This window comes from Ornithorhynchus anatinus, chromosome 5, assembly GCF_004115215.2.
Source record: "Ornithorhynchus anatinus isolate Pmale09 chromosome 5, mOrnAna1.pri.v4, whole genome shotgun sequence".
Lineage (NCBI taxonomy): Eukaryota > Metazoa > Chordata > Mammalia > Monotremata > Ornithorhynchidae > Ornithorhynchus > Ornithorhynchus anatinus.
In genome coordinates this window covers 58,981,335-59,002,977 of record NC_041732.1, presented here as the reverse complement: position 1 = coordinate 59,002,977, position 21,643 = coordinate 58,981,335, and the positions used below count along the sequence as shown (strand labels likewise).

Below are 21,643 nucleotides of genomic sequence, written 5' to 3'. Positions count from 1 at the left end.
CCGAGGAAGAAATAGAAAGAGACTCGGTTTTCCTTGCAGTTCCCTGTCCTGCACCCCGAATAGTTAAATACCCAGGTGGGTTCAGTCCTCAGCTGGATGGCCAGGGATGCGTCAGTATTTACAATTCTAATTAATTGGAGAGGGCCTGTTACCCAGCGTGGGTCTGAGCTGCCCAGTCATCATTCGAGGATCCTAAGTGCCCTCTGTGGTTTCACCTCCCACAACTTCTTTCCTCTCCCAGATTTCTCTGGCTTGGCTGGACCCTGCAGGCCGTAACCACTTGTTCAAAACCCTCTTCTCTTCAGCGTTGTTCTAGCCACCTCTCAGTTGATTTCCTAAACCCTCTTGAGCAGAGGATGTCTTGTGAAGAGAGCCCGGACCTAGGAGGCAGAAGGACCTGGGTTCTAATCCCAGCTCTGCCACTTGTCTGCTGGGTGACGTCGGGCAAGTCACTTCACTTCACTGGGCCTCAGTTACCTCTCCTGTACAATGGGGATGAAGACTGTGAGCCTTATGTGGGATAGGGACCCCTCCAAGCTGACTTACTTGTATCTACCCCAGTGCTTAGAAAAGTGCTTGGCGCATAATAATAATAGGTATCATAATAATTGTTTTATTATACTCTCCCTAATGCTTAGCACAGTGCCCTGAATTTGTTCATTCAATCGTATTTATTGAGCGCTCACTGTGTGCAGAGCACTGTACTAATTGCTTGGAAAGTACAGTTCAACAATAAAGAGACACAATCCCTGCCCACGCTGGGCTTACAGTCTAGAAGGGATACAGTAAGCACTCAATAAATATGATTGACTGCCTGATTGGTACAGTAACAGATATTATTATTATTATTACTATTACTGTCATTATTCTTATTATTTCCTCCCCAAGTTTACACAGCAAGTTAGCACTAGCGCTCCCAACCCAGTTTAAACACTAACAGCTCTGCTAGCAACTTTTAGGGTGAAGGCTCAGTCTTTGTGAGCTGGTCCCGTAGGATGCTTAACTACATTTGCTTTATTAGCTCTCCGTGGTCAGGGAACGTGTCTCCCACCTCTGTTGTTTAGTACTCTCCCAAGCTCTTAGTACTGAGAAGTAGCATGAGAAGCAGTGTGGCTCAGTGGAAAGAGCACGGGCTTTGGAGTCAGAGGTCATGAGTTCGAATCCCGGCTCTTCCACTTGTCAGCTGTGTGACTGTGGGCGAGTCACTTAACTTCTCTGTGCCTCAGTTACCTCATCTGTAAAATGGGGATTAAGACTGTGAGCCCCTCGTGGGACAACCTGATTCCCTTGTGTCTACCCCAGCGCTTAGAACGGTGCTCGGCACATAGTAAGCGCTTAATAAATACCAACATTATTATTCTTATTATTATTACTGAGCTCTGCACACGGTAAGCGCTCAATAAATATGGATCGATCGATTGCTCTTAACCCGATCCCTAGCTGCAGTACATTTTGGCAAAGCAATGAAAACCCTTCTGCGTGTCACTTAAAGTTCAGTCAGTCAGTGGTATTTATTGAGTGCTTACTGTGGGCAAAGCATTGTGCTAAGCTCTTGGGAGAGTAAACTGTAACAATGAATAGACACATTCTCTGCCCACTGTGAGCTTAGAATAATAATAATAATGATTATTATTAGCAATAATAATAATGGTATTTGTTAAGCGCTTACTGTGTGCCATGCACTGTACTAAGCGCTGGGATGGATGAAAGCAAATCGGGTTGGACAGTCCCTGCCTTACGGGGGGCTTACAGTCTTAATCGCCATTTTACAGATGAAGCTCATTCATTCAGTGGTATTTACTGAGCACGTACTGTGTGCAGAGCACTTATTAAGCACTTGGGAAGTACAATGCAGCAACAAATAGAGACAATCCCTGCCCACAACGGGCTCACGGTCTAGAAGGCCCAGAGACGTGAAGTGACTTGCCCAAGGTCACACACAGCAGACAAGAGACAGAGCCGGGATTAGAACCCATGGGCCTCTGACTCCCAGACCCATGCTCCATCCACTGTGCCATGCTGCTTCAGTCTTACAGTCTAGAGGGACTGGTTCTGTTTTCTAAAGCCCTGTGCCAGAGGGCCTGCTTACTAATAATGTCGGTATTTGTTAAGCGCTTACTGTGTGCCGAGCACTGTTCTAAGCGCTGGGGGAGATACAGGGTAATTAGGTTGTCCCACGTGAGGCTCACAGTCTTCATCCCCATTTGACAGATGAGGGAACTGAGGCCCAGAGAATTCAAGTGACTTGCCCGCAGTCACACAGCTGACAAGTGATAGAGCGGGGATTCGAACCCGTGACCTCCGACTCCAAAGCCCGAGCTCGTTCCACTGAGCCATGTGAAGTGTCATCTCCCCTTGCAGTAGCTAGAAAAATATCTCGACTGAGCTGCCCGTACTCAAGGTCAAGGTGGATCGCCCCCATCCCCACATGTTGCTCCATTCCCGGGAAGGCCCTCGATAGAAGACGTTGGGCCGCGGTCAACGACCCGGTGTTGAAGCCGGTAGGGACGGACACCCAGACCACGATGGGGGTCTCTCCGGCTTTCTCCAGCTTCTGCTCTCTGCTCAGAGACCCCTCTCCGTCACTACCCCAGCCTCGCCTCCAGTTTTTTCCCTGTCTGGATGGCAGCAAGCGTGACCCCGGGGGAGGATGGCCCAGAGTGATATGCTCTCACTCTGTTCCTCTTTTTTGGGCCAGGAGCACAGTGTGAAAACACTGGGGACCACTGGGTTCCAGCTAAAGGACTTTTGATCAGAAAGTGGAGGATGGGTCTGGCTTGCTTCACACCATCCGCACTCTTTCAAGGTCCTCTAGCTCTTGGACACAAGATTGAATGTTGGTTTTGGCTAATAATAATAATTGTGGCATTGTTAGAGAAGCAGCATGTCTTAGTGGAAAGAGAATGGGCTTGGGAGTCAGAAGTCACGGGTTCTAATCCTGGTCCGCCACTTACCAGTTGTGTGACTCTGGGCAAGTCACTTAACTTCTCTGTGCCTCAGTTACCACAACTGGATTAAAACTGTGAGCTCCATGTGGGACAACTTGATTATCTTGTATCTACCCCAGTGCTTAGACCAGTGCTTGGCACATAGGATGCACTTAACAAATACCGTTATTATTATTATTAAGTGCATAATATATGATAGGCACCGTTCTAAGCCCTGGGGTGAGTACAAGAAAATGGACTGGGCACAGTCTCTGTCCCACATAAAAAAAATAAAAATAAACTGTGGTACTTGTTAAGCGCTTACTATGTGCAAAGCACTGTTCTAAACCCCGGGGGATACAAGGTGAACAGGTTGTCCCACGAGGGGCTCACAGTTTTAATCCCCATTTGACAGATGAGGCAACTGAGGCACAGAGAAGTTAAGTGACTTGCCCAAGGTCACACAGTTGACTAGCAGCTGAGCCGGAATTAGAACCCGTGACCTCGGACTCCTAAACCCACGATCTTTCCACTGAGCCACGCTGCTTCTCTATGGGGTTCTAAACCCTGGGGGTTACGAGGTGATCAGGTTGTCCCACGTGGGACTCACAGTTTTAATCCCCATTTGACAGATGAGGGAACTGAAGTACAGTGAGATTAAGTGACTTGCCCAAGGTCACACAGCAGACCGGGATGGAGCCGGGATTAGAACCCAGGTCCTTCTGAATCCCAGGCCCTGGTTCTTATCCACTAGGTCACACTACTTCTTGTGGATGTTGGTAGAACTCTGGTGGAGAGCAGATTCGTGGGCCTGGAGATCCTGATCTTGTGGAAAGAGCATGGGGCTAAGAGTCAAGGGCCTGCGTTCTAATTCCAACTCCACCACTTACTTGCTAGGTGACCTTGGATAAGTCAGTTCACTTCTCTGCACCTCACTTTCCTCATCTGCAAATGGGGGATTAAATGCCTGTCCTCCCTCCCCTCAGACTGTGCACCCCATGTGGGACAGGGACTGTGTCTGGTCCGATTATCTTGTCTCTACCCAAGGGTTTAGCACAGTGCCTGGCATATAATAAGTACTTAATAATTATTTTTATCTCTACACACTAAACTCTTTGTGGGCAGAGAAGCAGTGTGGCTCAGTGGAAAGAGCATAGGCTTGGGAGACAGAGGTCATGGGTTCTAATCCCAGCCCTGTCGCTTGTCAGCTGTGTGACTTTGGACAAGTCACTTAACTTCTCTGTGCCTCAGTTCCCTCATCTGTAAAATGGGGATTAAGACTGTGAGCCCCACGTGGGACAACTTGATCACCTTGTAAGAGAAGCAGCGTGGCTCAGTGGCAAGAGCATGGGTTTAGGAGTCAGAGGTCGTGGGTACTAATCCCGGCTCTGCCATTTGTCTGCTGTGTGACCTTGGGCAAGTCACTTAACTTTTCTGTGCCTCAGTTCCCTCATCTGTAAAATGGGGATTAAGACTGTGAGCCCCACGTGGGACAACCTGATTACCTTGTATCTACCCTAGTGCTTAGAACAGTTCTTGTCACATAGTAGGCACTTGACAAATACCATAATTATTGTTGTTATTATTATTGTATCCCCTCCAGCGCCTAGAACAGTGCTTGGCACATAGTAAGTGCTTAACAAATACCATCCTTATCATTACTCTCCCAAGTGCTTAGTACAGTGCTCTGCACGTACTAAAATTGAATACGTACAATTGGCTGACTATAATAATAATAAAAAAAAACAAATGTTCTATTCCCTATGCCTGTTCTCACACCAGTCTTCTCTTTAGAGCAAGGATGAGGGAGACCTATGAATTTTCTTTAGCTTAGTGAGCTACTCTTGTGACTTGTGGGCATTGTTTTGGATTAATCAGCCTAACAAGATATTAAATCCCCAACAAGCGCTGACACACCTGGAGCCTCAGGTTCTGAGTCAAGAGCCCTCGCACATTCTGGTAATCACATGTCACAGCTCCAAGTTCCTTTCATCCTAAGGGCTTGCCCAACAAGTATCATTAGCAACCCATTTTACAGACGGGGAGACAGAGGCCCTGGGAGGTCAAGTGGCCCAGACTTAGTGAATCACTAGTGGAGGTGAGACTTGAATTCAGGACTCCTGAGCTGAGCACTTCCTTTTTATTTTATTGAGGTCACCATACTGGCTTGCAGTTCACCACAGCTCAGGTGATGAGCCGAACAGGAACGGTTTCATTATCGAGGCACATCTGAATTAAGCTTGGACTCCCAGCAGGGATTTTAAGTCCATCTCTTCAGGTTGCCTCGTGGCTTCCCCTAAACTCAGTCCCCTTCCACGTTACCAACCCAGATCACTTCATGCAGATATGGAGAAAAGGTGTTCCGGGGAGGAGGAGAGGGACGAGGAGAAAAGAGATTCTGGGTGAATTTATACCTGTGGCTGCAGAGAGGGAGGGAGATTGCTGTTTGGGGAAAAGGCTGGGGAGAAATTGGTGATTGTTGTCGTTGTCTTCTGCTCTCGAGTGATGTCCGACCCATAGCGACACTGTAGACGCGTCTCTACTAGAACACCCCACTTCCATCTGCAGTTGTTCTGGTAGCGTATCCATAGAGGTTTTTTTGATAAAATCCAGAAGTGGTTTACCATTGCCTCTTTTCGTGCAATAAATGAGTCTCTGCCCTCGACTCTCTCCCACGCTGCTGCTGCCCAGCACAGGGGAGTCTTGACTTGTAGCAGGTTGCCTTCCACTCGCTAGCCACTGGCCAAGCTAGGAATGGAATGGGTAGGCCTCTGCTTGACTCTCCCTCCTGTAGTTGTGACTGATAGAGAACTAGAAACTCTCCAGGTGCCACCCTGAGAGGGGAAATTGGCGGTAGGGATATATTTCAGTGGGTGTAAGGATGCAGTTTGGATGGGGAAGAAAGGGAACCACGGCAACTTAACCTAGATGCAATTTATGTTAATGTCTGTCCCTGCCCTGTAAGCTCCTTGTGGGCAGGAATCGCATTTATTCTGTGTACAGTTCTTTTCCAAGCACTTAGTAAAGTGTTCTGCACATAGGTGGGCCGATTGATGGACTGATTGAATTTCAACCGACTCCGGACTCAGCCCTGACTCCTGCCATGACTTGTGAGGTGTGGCTGCTGCCTTCTGAAGAGAATGAGTTCGGGAAACATGATCCTAAATGGCAAGTTGGAGCCCTGGATTGACCCGTAGTATAGTGATCTACCTAGTTAGGGTCACTGCACTTTGAAAAGGATGCAGAGAAACTGGAGAGAGTCCAGAGAAGCATCGTGGCCTGGTGGAAAGAATTTGGGGCTAATAATCAGGAAGCGTGGGATCTACTCCTGGCTCTGACGCTTCCTTGTTGTGTGATCTTGGGCAAGTCACTTAACCTCTCTGAGGCCTTAGTTTCTGCTTCTGCAAAATGGAGATTAAATAGCTTTTTACTCCTCTCCCTACCACGTTTACACTGTAAGCTCCGTGTGGAATAGAGACTGTGTCTGATCTGATTGTATCTACTTCAGTGCTTGGCACATAATAAGTGCTTAAAAATACTATTATTATTATTAGAGAAGAGCAACACTAATGATGAAAGGGGGAAAAACAGACACTAACGAAGAAGACTTGGGTTTGTTTAAGCCTCAAAAAGGTAAAGGTAAGGAGATACAGTGGGTGTTTAAATGGACGGGGAAGTTTAAAAGTTTGGGGAAGATGCCTACAGCAGCCCGCTGTGATCTCTGAGGGTCGATCAATCGGTCACTGGTATTTATCGAACACTGACTCTGTGCAGAGCACTGTATTAAGCACTAGGGAGAGTACACTACAACTGAGTTGGTAGACATGTTGTTCTCTGTTCTCAGTGAGCTTGCAATCTAGACGGGGAGACAAGAGGAAGATGGAAATACTCTTGTGGGGTACTCTTGTGGGGCACTTGAAAGAATTTTATGACTTTCAGGGTGATAAAACATGCAAATGGACTATAAGAGATTCATTCATTCATTCATTCAATAGTATTTATTGAGCGCTTACTATGTGCAGAGCACTGTACTAAGCGCTTGGAATGAACAAGTCGGCAACAGATAGAGACAGTCCCTCCCGTATGACGGGCTTACGGTCTAATCGGGGGAGACGGGCAGACGAAAACAGCAATAAGTAGAGTCGAGGGGAAGAACATCTCGTAAAAACAATGGCAACTAAATAGAATCGAGGCGATGTACATTTCATTAACAAAATAAATAGGGTAATGAAAATATATACAGTTGAGTAGACGAGTACAGTGCTGAGGGGTTGGGAAGGGAGAGGGGGAGGAGCGGAGGGAAATGGGGGGAAAAGAGGGTTTAGCTGCGGAGAAGTGAAGGGGGGGGGGCGGAAGAGGGAGTAGAGGGAGAAGGGAGCTCAGTCTGGGAAGGCCTCTTGGAGGAGGTGAGTTTTAAGTAGGGTTTTGAAGAGGGGAAGAGAATCAGTTTGGCGGAGGTGAAGAGGGAGGGCGTTCCGGGACCGCGGGAGGACGCGGCCCAGAGGTCGACGGCGGGACGGGCGAGACCGAGGGACGGCGAGGAGGTGGGCGGCGGAGGAGCGGAGCGTGCGGGGTGGGTGGTAGAAAGAGAAGGGAGGAGAGGTAGGAAGGGGCGAGGTGATGTAGAACCTCGAAGCCTAGAGTGAGGAGTTTTTGTTTGGAGCGGAGGTCGATAGGCAACCACTGGAGTTGTTTAAGAAGGGGAGTGACATGCCCAGATCGTTTCTGCGGGAAGATGAGCCGGGCGGCGGAGTGAAGAATAGACCGGAGCGGGGCGAGAGAGGAGGAAGGGAGGTCGGAGAGAAGGCCGACACGGTAGTCTAGCCGGGATATAACGAGAGCCCGTAACGGTAAGGTAGCCGTTCGGGTGGAGAGGAAAGGGCGGATCTTGGCGATATCGTAGAGGTGAAACCGGCAGGTCTCGGTAACGGATAGGATGCGTGGGGTGAACGAGAGGGACGAGTCAAGGACGACACCGAGATCGCGGGCCCGAGAGACGGGAAGGACGGTCGTGCCATCCACGGTGATAGAGAAGTCTGGGAGAGGACAGGGCTTGGGAGGGAAGATGAGGAGCTCGGTCTCGCTCACGTTGAGTTTTAGGCGGCGGGCCGACATCCAGGTGGAGACGTCCCGGAGGCGGGAGGAGATGCGAGCCTGAAGGGAGGGGGAGAGGACGGGGTGGAGATGTAGATCTGAGTGTCATCTGCGTAGAGATGGTAGTCAAAGCCGTGATCTTCATCCCATAGACCTTTTAGAGAATCAGCATGGCTTAGTGGAAAGAGCACAGGCTTTGGAGTCAGAGGTCATGGGTTCTAATCCCACCTCTGTCACATATTAGCTGTGTGACTTTGGGCAAGCCACTTAATTTCTCTGTGCCTCAGTTACCTCATCTGTAAAATGGGGATAAAAACTGTGAGCACCACGTGGGACAACCTGATTACCTTGTATTTACCCCAGTACTTAGAACAGTTCTTGGCACATAGTAAGTGCTTAACAGATGCCATCATTATTATTATTAACTCTTTGGGGTCTGGAAATGCATTTGTTATTCACCTCCCCAGAAGCAAGGGGCTGGACTAAGTGATGTCCTGAGGCCCTATCCATTTCTAGGATTCTATGATTAATTTTTATTAATAGCAACAAAGCCCATATAATGACTGAAGCTGAAATTCCAATGCCTGCCGTTCCCAATTAAGCAAATTATAAGCCCAGCAAAAGAAACCAGAATTCTCAACCAAAATTCACCAAAACACTGTGACATGAGAACATTTTTCTTTTGTCAGCTGATGGGTGGTCAGCTGACATCAATACCCAGCACTGCACTAGGCCAGTAACTATTTAGGTGAACAGATGGGGAACCGTGGGTTTAGTAAGTACTTTTTCAGAAAGGTCTTCTGGCCTTGCCTGACTCCCATTTCCTAGGAATATCATAATATAATAATTGTTGGGGGGTCTTATGGTATTTGGAAAGCTCTTGCTTACTATGATCCAGACACTGTATTAAGTGCTGCAGTAAATACAGGTAATCAGGTTGGACATAGTCCATGTCCAACATAGGGTTCACAGTCATAATCCCCATTTAACAAATGAGGTAACTGAGGCGCAGAGAACTGAAATGACTTGCCCAAGGTCACCCAGCAGACAAGTGACACGAGGCAGGATTCATTCATTCATTCAATCGCTTTTATTGAGTGCTTACTGTGTGCAGAGCACTGTACTAAGCACTTGGGAAATACAGTTCAGCAACAGACAGCCCTGCCCACAATGGACTCACTGTTTAGAAGGGGGGAGATGGGCATCAGTAGTATTATTATAAATAAAAAGAATTCTAGATTTATACATTTCATTAAAAAAAAGAGAATTATAAATATACACATATATACACAAGTATGGCGGGGAGGGAGGTAGAGCAAAGGGAGCGAATTGGGGCAATGGGAAGGGGATGGGGAGCAAAATAAAAGGGGGTCTTAGTCTGGGAAGGCCTCCTGGAGGAGGTGAGCTTTCTGTAGGGCAACTGAACAGGATTAGAACCCAGGTCCTCTGACTCCCAGGCCTGTGCTCTTTCCACTAGGCCATACTGATATTTAAGTGCTTACTATGTGCCAAGGACTGTAATAAGCACTGGGGTAGATAGAAGATAATCAGGTCCCACAGGGGGTTCACAGTCTGAATAAGAGAGTGAGAACAAGAATTGAATCCCCATTTTGCAGATGATGGAACTGAGACACAGAGAAATGAGGTAACTTACTCAAGGTAGCACAAGAGACAAGTGGCAGAGTGAGGATTAGAACCCAGGTCCTCTGACTCCCAGGTCTGTGCTCTTGCCACTAGGCATACTGATATTTGTTAAGTGCTTACTACGTGTCAAGGACTGTAATAAGCAATGGGATAGATAGAAGATAATCAGGTCCCACATGGGGCTCACAGTCTGAGTGGGAGAGAGAGAACAATGATAATGATAATGGCATTTGTTAAGCGCTTACTATGTGTCAAGCACTGTTCTAAGCACTGAGGTAGATACAAGGTAATCAGGTTGTCCCACATGGCACTCACAGTCTTAATCCCCAGATTAAGATGAGGGAACTGAGGCAGAGAGAAGTTAAGTGACTTGCCCAAGGTCACCCAGCAGACAAGTGGCAGAATCGGAATTAGAACCTCTGACCTCCGACTCCCAAGCCCATGCTCTTTCCACTGAGCCATGCTGCGAACAAGTATTGAATCCCCATTTTGCAGATGATGGAACTGAGACACAGAGAAATGAGATAACTTACTCAAGGTCGCACAACAGAGAGAGGATTAGAACCCAGGTCCTTTGACTCCCAGGTCTGTTCTCTTTCCACTAGGCCACACTGCTGTATGGATCATTCTTTCCCCCCCGTATGAAATTGACACTGCCCCATTCTGGATTCCAGGTGTACAAATGAGATGATTTTTCTCTCATAAACTATTTTGGGGCAGGATCAGGGAACTTTATTTGACTCAATTTGATCAAAGCACAGTCCTGGGCAGTTTTCCTGCCCAGGACAGTGCTCTGCTCCTTGTCAGCTGTGTGACTGTGGGCAAGTGACTTCACTTCTCTGTGTCTCAGTTCCCTCATCTGTAAAATGGGGATGAAGACTGTGAGCCTCACATGGGACAACCTCATTCCCCTGTATCTACCCCAGCACTTAGAACAGTGCTCTGCACGTAGTAAGCACTTAACAAATACCAACATCATTATTATTATTATTATTATCATTATTATTCTTACAGTGCTTGGCACAATAAGTGCTCAATAAATGCCATTATTGTTACTGAAGACATGGTGATGGCTATGCTATGCTGTTCACCTTTGCCCAGGCCAACATAGAGACCTCAGATATGGCACTGGCTGGCATCACACTAATTCCCTTGCCCCACCAGTCTCATCCTACAGGCTCTCATCTAGGGTGGCCAGTCAGGATTTGTTCAGAGAAGTGGCTCTTCTCAGCCAATAATTTAGTTCAGATTCCAATTCCCACCAAAGGCTGTGAGGGTCTTCTCTGAGACCCATATCAACTTTGATGTTCTGCCCCTCTAGGCTGTGAGTTCACTGTTGGCAGGGAATGTGTCTACCAAGTCTCTTTTACTGCATTCTCCCAAGTGTTTTATACAGTTCTCTGCACATGGTAAGCACTCAATAAATATGATTGATTGATTGGCCAGAAGATAAGCAAGGGCTTTGCTTTAAAGCACTCACTTTATCCCATCCTACCTCATCTCACTATTCTCCTAGAATCCAGACCGCACAATTCACTCCTCTAATGCCAACCTATTCACTGTACCTCGATATCGTCTGTCTCGGCGCCAACCTCTCGCCCACATCCTGCTTCTGGCCTGGACTGCCCTCCCTCTTCATACCTGACAGACGATTACTCTCCTCCCCTTGAAAACCTTATTGAAGGCACATCTCTTCCAAGAGGTCATCCCTGACTAAGTCCTTTTTTCCTCTTCTTCCATTCCCTTCTGGATCACCCTGACTTGCTCCCTTTATTCATCCCCCCCCCCCCTCAGCTCCATACACTTATGTACGTATCTGTAATTTTATTTATTTATGTTTATGTCTGTCTCCCCCGCTAGCCAGTAACCTTGTTGTGGGCAGGGAATGTGTCTGTTATATTGTTATTGATGATAATGATATTTGTTAAGCACTTACTATGTGCCAGATACTGAACTAAGCGCTGAGGTAGACACAAGCAAGTTAGGGTGGACCCAATCCCTGTCCCATGTGGGGCTCACAGTCTTAATCTCCATTTTACAGATGAGGTAACTGAGGCTCAGAGAAGTGAAGTGAATTGCCCAAGGTCACACAACAGGTAAGTGGCAGACCTGAGATTAGAATCCATGTCCTCCTCCCCTGTGGGCCTAAAAAGCTTAATTACTTTCTGGGTTGAGACATTTGATTCACACAGGGGCGACTCTGTCAGAACACCTTGTCTAAGGAGAGCAATCCCTCTTCAGCTGTCAGCTGCAGGGCTTTCTCTTAAGTGGCCTGCTGGGTCCCATTGTTTGAGACTTGGTTTCTCTGTGTCTTTAGTTTATTCTGCCCTGTGGGCTATAAAGGGTGTAAGATAGTACCGTGGATGTTTAGGGAGAAGCATGCATCTGTAAGGACCTCTAGGAAAGATCGCTGAACTCCTGCAGGCCTCTCTGTGGCCCTTTAGGACAGAGACTGGGGAAAGAGGAACGATCATCAGCAATGGTATTTATTGAGCATTTACCTTGTGCAGAGCACTGCATTAAGCGCTTGGGAGAGTGCACTACAACAGAGTTGAAAGATAAGGGAAGAGCCATGAGATCGGGCTTTCTGTCTCTGCGGTTCTTAGCCAAGGGCCGTTTCTCTGACCTCTTTGGGTTTTGATCAGAATGGGGCAGACCCATGGTTCTCCAGTCACCTGAGCACCCAGGCTTCCGGACCATTCCGGGTGGATTCCTAGTCTCAAGGCTGCCAGGAAGAAGTTGGGTTTTAAGTACCTGCTCTCCCCGTCCCCTTGATCCCCGACATCTTCCCCTGCAGGTCTGAAGGTCAGATTATTTTCATGGGATTTGTGAAGCGCTTACTGTGTGCCAGGCATGGTGCTGAGCACTGGGGTGGATACAAGATAACCGGGTGGGCCGCAGTCCCTGTACCACGTGGGGTTTACAGTCTTAATCCCCATTTTACAGATGAGGTACCTAAGGCACAGAGAAGTGAAGTGACTTGCCCAAGGTCACACACCACACAAGTGGCTGAGCCAGGATTAGAACCCATGACCTTCTGACTCCCAGGCCAGACTCAGCCTGCAATACCTCCCGGGGCTATGCCTGACTGATGTAATAGTGATGCAAACTTTTCACCCTCCCCTTCTCTCTCTGCCCCTGCTCTCCGGGATCCAGAACTGGCCCAGGTCCCCTCCACCCCACCCCCCAGATCCTCACTACAGGCCAAGAATTACTGGACCAATATGGAAAGCCCTCCAAGAGGAATCCAACACAGCCTTGATCCCCCAACCCAAACCCAGTTTGTCCTGCTTAGCACACTGCTCTACGCCCAGTAAGCGCCCAGTAAATATCATTAATTGATTGGTTGATTGATTTAGAATCCCTAAGATTTAGAACTGGGATGGGGCCGAAGCCTGGAGAGCCTGATTCTCCAGGTGTTGATGTGCTGTTGAGAAGGGGACCTTTTTTATGGTGTTTCTTAGGTGCTTACTATGTGCCAGGCACTATATTAACTGCTGGGGTAGATGATAAGTTGATCGGGTTAGACACAGCCTCTGCCCCACATAGGGCTCACAGTCTTCATCCCCATTTTTCAGATGGGGAAACTGAGGCCCAGAGAAATGACTTTCCTAAGGTCTCGTGGCAGACACATGGTGGAGGCGGATTAAAACCGAGATCCTTCCGACTCCCCGGCCTGTGCTCCATCCACAAGGCCATGCTGCTTCTCACCGTGGGAAAGGATGGGGAGTAGAAGCTGGGACGGGAGGTTTCCTGAGGAAACGGTGAGTGTGGGAGGAGACCAGAGAGGGAAAATGGAGGAAGGTCAAAGGGAAGCTGGGTGGAGAAGAGATGTAGGAAGAAGTGACTCCGGGGCGTGAAACAACAGAGACCTCGGGGAAGGGTCCCAGGGGTTGGGGCAGGCTCTGGGGACTCCGAGAAGAGCCAGAAGAATCAATTAATCAATCAACGGTATTTATTGAGTGCTCGCTGTAGGCACAGAGCACTACTAAGTGCTTGGGAGAATACAATGCAGCAGAGTTGGTAGGCATGTTCCGAGCCCACAAGAAGAAGAGAGAAGACGGGACAGAGAAGCCAGGGAACAAGAGGAGTGAGAGAGAAGGGCATGAGAGACAGGAGGAGGAAGGAAGACCAAATGGGTGGTTTGGAGGCGGGGGGACTGGAGTGATGTGTTTTCCTTAAGGAGAGGCGCTTAGGTCCAAGGTCTCCTTGCACTCCATCTTCGCTCCGACGCACTCTTGCGTGGGATAGTAACGATACAGCTTGTTGTAGGAGGCCAGACTGTGCGTCATGCAGTAGGTGGCTATCTTGTCACACTGGCACAGCTGCTGCTCACAAGGGTCCTCCGAAACTGCCGGGACAGAAACAGAGCAGGGCTCAGAGGTGAACATCCAGGGGAAGAGCATCCCGGGGGAAGAGGAATCAGCCTCTATAGTCTAGGGAGGAGCAGGAAGGTGTTAGGGATAGAGTCCCGGGTCCAGAGCTTTAACCTCAGACACTAAAGCTGCATGTTCTCTCTGCCTCCTGAATCTATTGCCCGATGGGGGAAGAGTGAGGGGTTGGTTGGTAAGTGGGCTGCACTTTTCGAGTTGGGTGGATTCTAATACCAGTTTTGTCACTTATAATAATGTTGGTATTTGTTAAGCGCTTACTATGTGCCGAGCACTGTTCTAAGCGCTGGGGTAAACACAGGGGAATCAGGTTGTCCCACGTGGGGCTCACAGTCTTAATCCCCATTTTACAGATGAGGGAACTGGGGCACAGAGAAGTTAAGTGACTTGCCCACAGTCACACAGCCGACAAGTGGCAGAGCCGGGATTCGAACTCATGAGCCCTGACTCCAAAGCCCGTGCTCTTTCCACTGAGCCATGCTGCTTGTGTGACCTTGGGTAAGTCAATTAATTTCTCTGTGCTTCAGTTTCCTCATCTGTAAAATAGGGACTCCAATACTGTTGTTCTTCCATCTTAGACTGTGAGCCCCATGTGGGATGGGGACAGCACGGGATCCGCTTGACGTGTGCCTATCCAATCGCTTAGGGCAGTACTTCACACACAGTAAACATTTAAATATTTTCCTTCTTTTCCTTTTCCTTCTCCTTTTTCTCCTCCTCCTTCTGTCCCTCCTCTTCCTCCTCCTCCTCATTTTCCTTCTCCTCTTCTCCTCTCCTGGTCCTCCTCCTGGTCCTCCTCCTCTTCCTCCTTCTTCTCTAGTCATTGCTTCCCACCAAGCCGGAGCAGCGAAGAAGTAGGAGAAGCAGTAAATAGTGGTAATATTTACTGAGCCCCCCGGCTCCTCCCCTCAGCTGCTGCCCCCTTCACACTACACAGCTATTCAGAAGCTCTCACTGTGGAGGGAAGCTGGTAGGGTGAGGATGGGAGCAGAATTCATTCATTCATTCAATCGCATTTACTGAGCGCTTACTGTGTGCAAAGTACTGTACTAAGCTGCCGTGCAAGCAGTCATCAGGGCACTAATACACCTGGTGTCTAGCATCACTGAACTGCCCAGGTAGGGAGTCCAAGCAGTAGGGAGCCAAAGGTCCAGTCTATTCCTTGCTGCTGTCTCAAAGCTGGTCGGATTCCATCCGTCCTTCTAGGTTTTGGGGTGGAATTGGGGCAGCAGGGGATGCCCTGAAGTTGTCTTCTCTCACAGTTTCAGGTCTACTGTGCCAACACCCACTCCCTTTTTCCTCCCCTTTTTTGGAACCCCCTTCCCTTAAAATCTGACAATCCACAACTCTCCCCAGTCTCAAAGTCCTCCTGAAATCCAGGAAGCCTCTTCTTCATTGAATTCCACCATTTCAGGGCTCTTCACCCCAATTTCCTTCCACCCTAGCACTTTCCTTGGCCCTTATAATAATAATAATAATAATAATAATAACAAACAATAATAATAAATAATAACAAATAATAATTTGTTAAGTGCTTACTATGTGCCGAGCACTGTTCTAAGTGTCGAGGTAGATATAAGGGAATCAGGTTAGCCCACGTGGGGCTCACATTCTCCATCCCCATTTTACAGTTGAGGTAACTGAGGCACCGAGAAGTTAAGTGACTTGCCCAAAGTCACACAGCTGACAGGTGGCAGAGCCGAGATTAGAACCCGTGACCTCCGACTCCTAAGCCCGTGCTCCTTCCACTGAGCCACGCTGCTTCTTCAGTGTACATTATGTACATAATGACCTATATACTCTACTTATTCTTTCACTTCTTTATTCCCAGAGTCTGTTATCCTTCCTCTTGCTTTTCCAATTGAATCTGTATCTTTCCTTCTCCCACTCATTATAAATAATACATGGATGGAAGCTTTGCCAGTTCATTTGAAAATTCCTTAAGGGCAGGGACTAATCATGGTACTTGTTAAGTGCTTACTATGTGCCAAGCACTGAACTAAGCACTGGACTAGATACAAACTAATCAGGTTGGACACAGTCCCTGTCCCACATGAGGTTCACAGGTTATGTAGGAGGAAGTACGATTTAATCCCCATTTTACCAATGAGGAAACTGAGAGTCAGAGAAGTTAAGTGACTTGCTTAAAGTCACATAGTGAGCAAGAGGCACAGACATAATTAGAACCCAGATCCTTTGACTCTCAGGACAGTGCTCTTTCCACTAGGCGACACTGCTCCCCAAGTACTACCTGGCCCAAATGCTTAGTACAATGCTCAACCCACAGTAGATGCTCAAAAAATACCATTGATTGACTGAGCTTTAAGTAAGCTGAGGAATGAAATCCTCTTCTCTGAAGAGATATCTCAACTGTGAAAACCACAATATCAGGGGAAGTCTCACTGCTAAAGAAGGGTCTCCAGGTAGTTTCTCTGGGAGAGATTCTGAAGTGAGTTCAGGGCGCCACGTAGATACGATCCCAAGAGTCTCTCCCATGGGTGCCGACACCAAGGGGGAAATAGAGGTGGCCCCTTCACTCACTCCAGATCTCTGACAAGATCAGGTGGTTTCCAATCAGGGCTGAAGAGACCCCCAAATGGTGGCTTTCTGGCCCATTAGCAGGGAGCCAGGCCACCTCTTAGCCTCCATCTTCCCTAAAATCTCTCCAAGAAGCCTGCCCCGATTAAGCCCTCTTTTCTCCGGCTCCCTCTCCCTTCTGCATCACCTACGCACTTGGATCGGTGACCTATGGACATTTGATATTCGCTCCAACCCCACAGCACTAATATACATACCTTAAAATTATACATTATAATTTACTTATTTATTTGTAATCGTGAGTTCTAATCCCGGCTCCACCACTTGTCTGCTGTGTGATCTCGGGCAAGTCATTTAACTTCTCTGTGCCTCAATTACCTCATCTGTAAAATGGGGATTAAGACTGTGAGCCCCACGTGGGACAACCTGATTACTTTCTATCTACCTCAGTGCTTAGAACAGTGCTTGGCACATAGTAAGCACTTAAACACCATTATTATTATTATTATTGTTATCATTATTTTCTGTCCCCCCCATCTACACTGTAAGCTCATTTTGGGCAGGGAATGTGTCTCCTAATTCTGTTGCATTATATTCTCCCAAGAGTTTAGTACAGTGTTCTGAGCATATAAGCGCTCAATAAATGCCAATGATTGATTGATTGGTTGATCCAAGAGCGACTTACTGCACCTGATGATTCCATCCCAGAAGCTGTAGGAGTAGGTGGAGTTCAATTTGCAATTGCGAATCTGGGAATGGCAGCACTTGTGATTATGGCAGCATCTGGTGGCAGAGGAAGAACAGGGGCAGGGGGTCACATGATGCAGCTTGGCTGCCCAGAAGAGATTCTGACTCTGTGCTCCAGGGTGAGACTGGGGATTAAATAGAAGGACTAGCTGAACCTAAGAGGCTTTGGGGAAGGATTCGGGAGTGTGGTTAGAGCATGGGCTTGGGAGTCAAAAGGGCCTGGATTCTAGTCTTGGTTCTACCACTTGACTGCTGTGTGACTTTGGGTAAGTCACTTCTCGGGGACTCAGTTTCCTCATCTGTAAAATGGAGATTGCAATTGTGAGCCCCAAATTGGGTGTGGACTCTGTCTAACCTGATTACCTTGTATCTATCTCAGTGCTTAGAATGGTGCCTGGTGCATAGTAACTGCTTAATAAATACCATTTAAAAAAAAAGGGGGGGATCATTTCCCAGGGCCAGGGGCGTTGGAATACTTGCCTCTGATTGAGTGCCCCCTGAATTCTGTGGGATCTTTTCTGGGAGAGGAAGGAGAAGCTGAAGAGGTTTTTTTATGGTCTTTGTTAAGGATTTACTGGGTGCCAGGCACTGTATTAAGCACTGGGACAAATATGAGAAAATTGGGTTGGATCAGTCAGTCTCTGACCCACATAAGGCTCACAGTCTTAATCCCCATTTTACAGATGAGCTAAGAGAGGCCCAGAGAAATTCAGTGACTTGGCCAAGGCCATGCAACAGACAAATGACAGTTGGGATTAGAACCCAGGTCCTCTGACTCCCAGGCAGTGATCTTTCCAGTAGGCCACGTTGCTTCTCAGTTGTCTCTTTTCAAATCTTGTTTGTGCCCCACTCTGTGCCCTTCTGTGCCCTGGATGACTTGGGTGTTCTATCACCTGGAGGGCTGGGAATGGACAAGGCAGCCCTTGAAGGGCTTTTTGAAGATCACTGTGTCTGCTTTGTCCTTCTCCCCCTTAGTGGGGAGGTGGGGCTCACACACTTGTGCTGGTGAGGGCAGGGCAGACTCCCACTGTTGTGGAAAGCTGATCTGCCTCCCTGTTTAGCTCGTTGCTCCCCTCTGCTCCAGGGGACACCAGGAAACCAATTCTGACAGTTGGGCCCCACCCCTTTTCCAATCCATGTCCTTTTCCTGGTCCGACTTGGGTAAGTCCCAATACCTGTTTCCATTAGCCTGCCTGGATTCCTATGTATTTCTGTGTATGGACCGGTGGCCGCTGGATTTTCTGCTCCCAGCCCATCTGTCCTTCCAGGTGGGAAGTTCTGGGAGTCGGAATAAGGTCTTACCGGTCAGTTTCATCCAGGGGCAGCCCTCGTCTGGCCGAGCTACAGTAGCAGCCGTAGGTGGAGTAATTGGGCACTGCAGGTTGGCCTGTTGATTCTTGGACCATGTTTCGAAGTTCGTAAATGCTCCCCTGAACGACAATCACCCCTGTAAAACAGCTCAGACCAACCAGTTAGACTCTCAGTCTGGGTCTGGAGGTAGGAAAGCTACGGTTCCCTTGTGTAGTCAGTCAATTGTATTTCTTGAACGCTTACTGTTTGTAGAGCACTGGACTAAGCCCTTGGGAGAGGACAATAGAATAATAGACACATTCTCTGCCCACAACGAGCTTCCTGTTCTAGAGGGGGGAGACAGACAGTAATAATAATGTTGGTATTTGTTAAGCGCTTACTATGTGCAGAGCACTGTTCTAAGCACAGGGCTAGATACAGGGTGATCAGGTTGTCCCCCGTAGGGCTCACAGTTTTTTAATCCCCATTTTACAGGTGAGGTAACTGAGGCACAGAGGAGTTAAGTGACTTGCCCACAGTCACACAGCTGACAAGTGGCAGAGCCGGGATTCGAACCCATGACCTCTGACTCCCAAGCCCGGGCTCTTTCCACTGAGCCACACAGTAATATAAATAAATAAGAGATATGTACCTAAGTGCTGTGGGGCTAGGAAGGGGAATGAATAAAGGAAAAAATACAAATGCTTCAAAGATTTGCATGTCAGCCTTGTATACACAGATCTCCTAATTCCCAGTATTGCCTTTTTCCTTAGGGCAATCCAGCTCCATTTTTTTTTTTAATGGTACTTGTTAAGCTCTTACTATGTGCCAGGCACTATACTAAGTACCGGGGTAGATACAAGATAATGGGGTTGGACAGACTCCATATCCCGCATGGGATTCTCAGTCTTTATCCTCATTTTATTACTATTATTTTACAGATGAGGTAACTGAGTCACAAAGAAGTGAAACAACTTGCTTAAGTTCACACAGCAGACAAGATTAGAACCCAAGTCCTCTGGCTCCCAGGCCCGTACTCTTTCCACTAGGCATGTTGATTCTTACTAAGCCACACTGCTTCTGCTCCATCTAGTTCTAATCAGTAGTATTTCTGGAGTTCTTGCTCCTTACAGAGCACTGAACTAACCACTTTGGAAGAGTATAATAAACTAATAATAACAACGATATTAATGGTGGTCAACAATATTAATGGTAGTATTTGTTAAGGTCTTACCATGTGCTAAGCACGATCTCTATGCTAAAGGATCTAATAATAATAATAATTATGGTATTTGTTAAGCACTTACTATGGGCCAAGCACCATTCTAGGCCCCAGGGTAGATACAGGTTAATCAGGTAGGACACAGTCTAGTAATGTAGCAGGGGACAGAGGCACTAAAATAAATTGCCTGTAGGAGGAAACAGCAGAGTTTATAGGTATGTTCAGGGCTGGAAGACTGGAGGGGGCACATGGAAGTGCGTACCCAAGTTTTTAATGATGGTATTTGTTAAGTGCTTACTATGAGCAAAGCACTGCTCTAAGCGCTGGAGTGATACAAGGTGATCAGATTGTCCCACGGGGGCCTCACAGTCTTTATCCCCATTTTACAGATGAGGGAACTGAGGCACAGTGAAGTGACTTGCCCAAAGTCACACAGATGACAAGTGGCAGAGCTGGGATTAGAACCCGTGACCTCTGACTCCCAAGCCTGGACTTTTGCCACTGAGCCACGCTGCTTTTTAGGTGACACGGAAGTGCCAGCGTGGCTTTAGGAGGGTAATAGTGTGGAGAGCTGAGAGATTCATTAGGGGATGTGGACCATGTATGATTTTAGAAAGGCTTTAAAGATGGGAAAAGTAGTGGTCTGCCAGAGAAGCAGCAAGGAGTAGTGGATAGAGCATGGGTCTGGGAGTCAGAAGGTCATGGGTTCTAATCCTGGCTCTGCCACTTGTCTGGGGTGTGACCTTGGGCAAGTCACTTTACTTCGCTGTGCCTCAGTGACCTCATTTGTAAAATAGAGATTGAGACTATGAACCCCCTATGGGACAGGGACTGTGGCCAACCTGATTTGCTTATATCCACCCCAGTGTTTAGTACAGTGACTGGCACAAAGCAAGTAGTGCTTAACAAATACCACAGTTATCTTTATTAGATGTGAATGGGGAAAGAGTTCAAGTCAGGGGGAAGGACAGGAGCAAGAGATCAACAGCAAGAGAGAGGGCACAGTGAGGCGGTGGGCTTGAAAAGAGTGATGCTTACAGTATGGCGCAGTGGATAGAGCATGGGCCTGGGAGTCAGAAGGTTGTGGGTTGTAATCCCAGCTCTGCCACTTGTCTGCTGTGTGACGTAGGGCAAGACACTTCATTTCTCTAGGTCTCAGTTACCTCATCTGTAAAATGGGGAGTGAGATTGTGAATTCATGTGGGACAGGGCCTGTGTCCAACTTGATTTGCTCGTACCCACCCCAGCACTTAGTACACCACCTGGCACATAGTGAACACTAAAGAAATAACACAGTTATTATTATTATTCGTGGGAGGGGAGCTAGAATGTGTAGGATGGAGAGGACTGATCTGTTCGGAGGTTTCTGCTTGATATGGAGTCTCTGCTCCCAACATCGCTCTCTTGGTGCTGAGCTAGGCTGGAATCTCTGAGATTCCAGTGAGAACAACGCCAGAGATCTGGGAGAAGATGCCAAGGTTCTCGGGGTAAGGGCCTTCATGGGACTCACCTGAGACAGCCAGGAGTGTGAGCACGAAGACAGTCTCCATCTTATTCCAGGATCTTTGAAACAGGAAAGAAAGCCCTTAATTTACCCCGAAGGCAAAGCTGGATTAACGCTGGTATTTGTTAAACACTGACTGTACTGAGCGCTGGAGTGAATACAAGCAAATCGAGTTGGACACAGTCCCATGTGGGGCTCACAGCATTTTAAAGATGAAGTAAATGAGGCAGAGAGAAGTGAAGTGACTTGCTCAAGATCACACAGCAGACAAGTGGGATTACAACCC

The 21,643-nt window shown here is 47.8% G+C and overlaps 1 protein-coding gene and 1 non-coding gene across 2 annotated transcripts; both read right to left on the bottom strand.

The window, feature by feature from the left end:
- Positions 1–5,633: 5,633 nt before the first annotated feature.
- On the bottom strand, positions 5,634–5,771 carry LOC114812488. Its single transcript, XR_003760141.1, has one exon. It is a non-coding gene; the product is annotated as a small nucleolar RNA SNORA7 (small nucleolar RNA).
- Positions 5,772–13,737: 7,966 nt separating this feature from the next.
- Positions 13,738–21,407, bottom strand: LOC103166456 (basic phospholipase A2 homolog). Its single transcript, XM_029066752.2, has 4 exons — positions 21,364–21,407; positions 18,644–18,788; positions 17,280–17,377; positions 13,738–14,016 (listed from the first exon to the last, which is right to left on the bottom strand). The coding sequence occupies exons 1-4, from the start codon at positions 21,401–21,403 to the stop codon at positions 13,844–13,846; spliced, it is 456 nt and encodes a 151-aa protein (XP_028922585.2). The 5' UTR covers positions 21,404–21,407; the 3' UTR covers positions 13,738–13,843.
- Between the last annotated feature and the right edge of the window lie 236 nt (positions 21,408–21,643).

Excerpts from the sequence above, each read along its gene's own strand:
- LOC103166456 (XM_029066752.2), bottom strand. The coding sequence starts at position 21,403 with ATGGAGACTGTCTTCGTGCTCACACTCCTGGCTGTCTCAG. Across the intron at positions 18,789-21,363 it reads CACACTCCTGGCTGTCTCAG|GGGTGATTGTCGTTCAGGGG; the intron begins GTGAGTCCCATG and ends GCTGTTTTACAG. Across the intron at positions 14,017-17,279 it reads GGATGGAATCATCAGGTGCA|TTTCGGAGGACCCTTGTGAG; the intron begins GTAAGTCGCTCT and ends CTGTCCCGGCAG.